This window comes from Equus asinus, chromosome X (genome assembly GCF_041296235.1).
Source record: "Equus asinus isolate D_3611 breed Donkey chromosome X, EquAss-T2T_v2, whole genome shotgun sequence".
In the NCBI taxonomy this organism is placed as follows: domain Eukaryota; kingdom Metazoa; phylum Chordata; class Mammalia; order Perissodactyla; family Equidae; genus Equus; species Equus asinus.
The window spans coordinates 42153604-42159574 of record NC_091820.1 but is presented as its reverse complement, the minus strand read 5'-3'; the positions used below and the strand labels follow the sequence as shown (position 1 = coordinate 42159574).

The following is a 5971-nucleotide window of genomic DNA, read 5'->3' as shown; positions in this document are numbered from 1 at the left end:
TTCCATCCTGGATAAAAGAAAAAAAAAAACTACAAATAACATTATTGGGAGGATTGGTGAATTTTCAACATGGATTACATATTAGATAATAATGTTGGGTCAATGTTAAATTTCCTGAGTGTGGTCATTGTACTGTGGTTATGTGGGAGGAATGTACTTGTTCTTAGGAGATACAGCTGAAGGCTAAAGTGTTGCTGTATCTGCTATTCACAACTCATAGTTCAGCAAAAAGAAACAAGCAAACAAATAAATACGTGTTTGTATATCTAGATAGAGAGAAAAAGAAAATGTGGTGGTGAGGTGCTAACAATAGAGAAATTCTAGTTGAAGGGTAAACGGGTGTTCAGTGTTCTATTCTTGCAGTTCTTCAGTAGGTTTGAAATTTTTCAATACAAAAACTTGGACAGAATAAACAAAAAATAATAAGAACAAACAAATGAACAAAAAGCTCCGTTCCAGGTCATGTTTTCTGTGAAGCCTTTTGTGACATCCCCCTACTACCCCTGGTCCCCAAACACACATAAAACAATGAACCACCCTCTCTTGTGGACTCTTTCATGATTCTCTCTCTGACCAAACTATAAACTCTTTGATATCTGGGCCTGTGTGTATTGTGTTGGATCTGCACAATGCTAGGATTGCACCTGACACAGACTAGATGCTCAGCTGATATTTTTTTAATATTAATTAAGCTGAGTCTTGAGGCTTGGATAGGATTCAGTCAGCAGATAGGAGAGAGAATGGTTTCTCGAGAGAGAGGAATAGCACGAGGCAAGGTAAGGAAGCAGGAACACAGGTTTTGTATTTACCAAGAACGTTTGATGTACTTGGTCAGAATTGAAGATTTGTATAGGTGAACATGCCTAGCACACAATAGATTCTTGACACAAATTTGGTGAATGAATGAGATTTGAAAGGCAGGCTTAGATCAGATTGGAAAGGGCATTGACTACTGAATTGAGAAGTCTGAACATTAACTAGTTCTTAACATCCAGGGTCTTTTCCCAGTGGCAGAAAGAGAGTGCGTTCTTGGGCAAGTCCCTTATACATTTATTCCTAAAAAATAAGAAAAAGTAGAGACAAGTGGGACCCTGAAAGTGACCTGTTTCTAAACGCAGGGGGAGGATACATTAACTCCCCATCCACTCATGAAAAGCCCCATAGTGGAATTTTAAGACATCCAACATCCCTGAGATGAAAGGCTGTCACAGAACATTGGCTGAAAGAATAAATAAATGAATTTATTGAGCGTGGATCATGTTTGTTTTTGAGAATAGTGTATGAAGTCATTTAGGTTAATTTTACTACATTTTTAAAGTTTAAGAAGTGTATACTTATGAAATAACTAGACTCTAATACTCTTTTAGGGGGTTCCACATTACTCCATAGATTACAAAGCTCCTCATGGTGCCATCTCAAACGTTAGACTAAAGCCTTTTAAATAATTTTAGCCTGATTGAGCTTTCTCCAATAGACAGTTTTCATATTTATTTAGTATTTGAGTTCTGTTTTCTTCCAGATAAATTAGTGGGGACTGACAATTTAAGTAAAGCAAAATAATCTGATAATGACAACTGAGAAAAAGAAAAGTGTGTTGCCTTTTGAGGTTATCATTTCCTTGACCATTAATAAACAGGCTGGCATCTGTTTCATCCTTGCTCATAGTCACAGCACACCTTTGCACACAACTCAAAATAATGAGGAATGAGGGTAAAGGAAGGAATCTCTTGGCTGCGCTCTGAAGCAATTTGTTAGTTTTAGGTTATAGTTCTTTTAAATCTTCAGTCAAATTCTACAAAACCTTAGTTGAGAAGAAATGCAAATCTCAGGTAGCATTTGAAAAATCTATTTTTGGTCCAATTATGATGTAGCATTGACTTGTTCCAGAATTTTTAACATTACTGGGAAGAGACCATTGGTGGTCAAAATGACTCGTAGTTTACAAAGCATGTGGGCATTTTTTCTTTTTTTTAATAAAGGAGACAAGGAAATTTGAGCTGTTGTTTCAGGTAAAGTAGAATCACGTGATAAGTCAATTGGGCCATGTACACAAATGGACTGTGACACAGCTAAATTAGTCACAACTGTCCACCACAGGCCAACTTCACAATCTATAAAGGGATATAGATCAGTTACCAATGTTCCCTTATAACCAGTTCTGATGCGTTTGTAAGCAGAAGCATAATTCTATGGCTACGATCAACAAAGAAGTATCAGGCCAGCCCACCAAGGCCAGCCAAACCCATATCTCCCTGCAGTTTTATAGAGATTAGCATATCACATGAGCCAAATGCTGTTCCCAAACTTAAAATACGATACTGCTACTTTGTAGAAAAAGTGTAAGCCCTGTTCTTCAACACCAATAAAATAGAAGCATTCATAGCTATTGTGTTCAGTGTGGTCCAATAATTGAAGCTTAAAATAGATATCTTGTAACAGAACATTTTAAAACATCAAGACAGATAAGAATTAGGGCTTGGGAAATAAATGACTATGAAGAAAGATAAAAAGAAAAGAGATCTGGGTTTTCTCTGAGACCCAGCGCAGGGCCAAGTCCTCCCAGCTGCAAGCGGCCATTACCATGGAAACCAGAGGGCTGGGCAGTTGGGGATTGTGATGCTCGGGGGCGGGGAGGGGGTGGTACCCAGTGACTGGTCTACTGTCCCCCAGACCCTCACCAGAGACTTCACGGCGCTGCTGCTTCTCCAACGCTCCCGCGGGAGTGGCGCCCTAAACCAGCCCAGAGAGACCATCGCCTGCCGCCTTGATGACATCGCCGTCTCCTCTCCCGGCTGGGGCTGTCCAGCAGCCCTCGATCCATGGCCTTTCCCAGATAACCAGCAGCTTATTCATCAGCAATGGTGCGGCCGCCAACAACAAACTCTTGCTGTCAAGCAACCACATCACGACCGTCATCAACGTTTCCGTGGAGGTGGTCAACACTTTCTACGAGGATATCCAATATGTCCAGGTGCCGGTGGCCGACACTCCCAGCTCGTGTCTCTACGACTTTTTTGACTCTATTGCTGATCACATCCACAGCGTGGAAATGAAGCAGGGCCGCACGCTGCTGCACTGCGCCGCGGGCGTGAGCCGCTCTGCTGCTCTCTGCCTTGCCTACCTCATGAAGTACCACTCCATGTCGCTGCTGGAAGCTCACACATGGACCAAGTCATGCCGCCCCATCATCCGGCCCAACAGTGGCTTCTGGGAACAGCTTATCCATTATGAATTCAAGCTATTCAGCAAGAACACCGTGCAGATGATCAATTCCCCGGTGGGCGTGATCCCTGATATCTACGAGAAGGAGGTCCGTTTGATGATGCTGATGTGAGCCATCCCGGCCAGCCCTGACATCTACTGTTGATGCTCCACCAACATTGAAGCTGAGTGTTGAACTTTGGTAAAGAAAACTAGATGACGCATTTTAGAAGGGCAAGCAAAAAGGGAGGGTTGTTGGAGTTTTTCCGCTTAGTAAAGCTTACCTTTAAACAATAAAATTCATTAAACGTAAGATGGTGGCAATGTTTCTTATCATGCGAGCGGCAGGTCATCGCTGCTGGAGCCTGGCCAGGGAGGAGGGTGGGGAAGGTGGTATCCAGCTCAGATGGATCTCCACCCTGGGCCCTGCGGGAGGCTGACTAACCCAGGAGTGAGTCCCCCAGAATCCCACCTGGTTCTTCCCGTCCCCAGGCCAGAGCCTTAGACCTCATGGCAACCCCTACGCTTCTCACAGGAAGTGCCAACTAGTGCATATGCGGCATGCACAAGGTGCTCTGGGAGCCCTGGGGGAGTCTCAGGCCACCCCTGCCCCCACCTTCAACCACAGTGGCCCAACTCTGGTTTTCTAGACTGGATTTCCATGTAAAATAATTTTCAAAAAAATCATTCCACTATATAAAATCTTAAAATATTTTTTTGAGTGCTCTACTAGATGGCAAGGTCTCAAAGTGTCCCCACCGGCCTTTGTGAAAAGGGATACTAATCCCCTTCTCCAGGGCACACGCTGAGAGAGAGAACAGGCCTGACACCAGGCCTCAGAGGCTCCTCTCATGAGCCTTGGCTTGGAAAGCTGGAGCTGCTGGCCAGGACACAGCCCTGTTGCCTCTGACACCTCCTCCCATTGTGACACGGGGCCTCTCAGAGCCTCTGTTTCCTCACCTGTCAAAGCAGTCTCTCACAGGGTTGTTGTGAGGATTAGCATGGGACCTGGCACGTGAACTATTTCATGCTTAGAGTAAAGGGCAGCTGTTGTTATTAATGATATTCTTTGGCCCTGCTGGCTGGGGGTCAGCAATTCAGCCTCACAATGGCATTTCCCTCATCTGTGCACAGCCCTTTGTTGTCTACAAAGTGCTCTTCCGAAAAATCATCCTGTCTGTGAAAACAAATGGTTTAAGGTTCTTTTGGACCCTACCTCAGAGGTGGCCTAGATTTAGAGCCTTTTCAGAGTTCCCATTATGTCATTGTGTTTAATCCACATGCAAGCAAGAAGCAAAATTCCAGCCCCCGCCCCTGCCACCCACCCACCCACTGCCGCCAAAAGGCCTTGTTTAGAATTGCTGACCACAAGAGCCAGCACCCCAGGATCCCCTGGAATCCATGAGGCCACTTGCTAAAGGGACAAATGAGTGGGCCCCAGAAGTAGGACCTGGAATCCAAGATTGTTCAAACTTCCCAGGTACCTGGCTCTAGCTTGGGAGCAGCTATTCTAATCCAGAATATTTTAGACAAAAAATATATGAGACAAAAGCACAGCTACTCTGGTTGTCACAGACCTGTAGGTCCAGAGCCCAGGGGAGTCCGAATACCCTTTCTCTCCAAAGTCACCCCCACCCCGACTTCCACAAAAGGAGTGCGCAGGGACACAATGTGCCCAGGGTGTGGGAGGTGAGGGTGGGGGGAGGGTGAAAGGGTGGGGATGGGGGAGAGGGGTGGGGGAGGGGAACTATGAAAACCACTGCTCTAGATGGATCCTCTCCTTTTACAGATGAAAGAACAGGTTCACAAATTTAGTTGGGTATATATATGTGTGTGTATTTTCATTTTTTGATAGCTAAATTAACAGACCGTAAAATTGGCTCTCTTTGGACATACAGTTTTATGTATGTTAACACAAGCCTAGATTCATATAACCACTGCCACAAACGGGACATAGAGCAGTTCTGTGACTCCAAAAGTTTCTCTCACGCTTCCCCTTTGTAGTCAAACTCTAGCCCCACCCCAAGCCTGGCAAACACTGATCTGTTCTCTGTCCCTATAGACTCGCCTTTAACAGAATGTCACATAAATGGAATCATACAGGATGTAACCTCTGGAGACTGGCTTCTCTCACGTAGTCTCTGAGACGCCTCAAGGTTGTATCCTATTGTACGGATGTACCACAGTTTGTTTTACATTCACCCATTGAAGGATATTTAAGTTTGTATCAGTTTCCTAGGGGCTGCTGTAACAAAATACCAAAAACTGGGTGGCTTCAAACAACAGAAATTAATTTTCTCACAGTTCTGGAGGCCAAAAGTCCTAAATCGAGGTCTCAGCTGGGCCATGGTCCCTCTGAAACCTGTAGGGGAGAATCCTTCCTTGCCTCTCTCCTAGTTTTTGGTGGTTGCTGGCAATCCTTGGCATTCCTTGGCTTGTAGATGCATCACTCCAACGTCTGCCTCTCTGGTCACATGGCCACCTTCCCTAGTGTGTCTTCACGTCCATCTTCCCTCTGTGCATGTCTATGGCCAAATTTCCCTCTTCTGAGGACACCAGTTATATTAGGAGCTCATTCTATTCCAGTATGACCTCATCTCAACTAATTACATCTGCAAGGACCCTATTTCCAAATAAAGCCACAGTCTGTGGTTCATGGGGTTAGAACTTCAACATATTTGGGGGGAGATACAATTCAGCTCATAACAGAATTGTTTCCAATTTTTGGCAAGTATTCATAAAGTGCTATAATACACACACACACATACAC

The 5971-nt window shown here is 44.5% G+C and overlaps 1 protein-coding gene across 1 annotated transcript; it reads left to right on the top strand.

The window, feature by feature from the left end:
* Window positions 1–2695: 2695 nt before the first annotated feature.
* Window positions 2696–3508, top strand: DUSP21 (dual specificity phosphatase 21). The gene has a single exon (XM_014852339.3). The coding sequence runs from the start codon at window positions 2768–2770 to the stop codon at window positions 3332–3334; it is 567 nt and encodes a 188-aa protein (XP_014707825.1). The 5' UTR covers window positions 2696–2767; the 3' UTR covers window positions 3335–3508.
* The last annotated feature ends 2463 nt before the right edge of the window (window positions 3509–5971 follow it).

What these genes read in the sequence shown, in the direction of transcription:
- DUSP21 (XM_014852339.3), top strand. Translation starts at nt 2,768, where the DNA reads ATGACATCGCCGTCTCCTCTCCCGGCTGGGGCTGTCCAGCAGCCCTCG.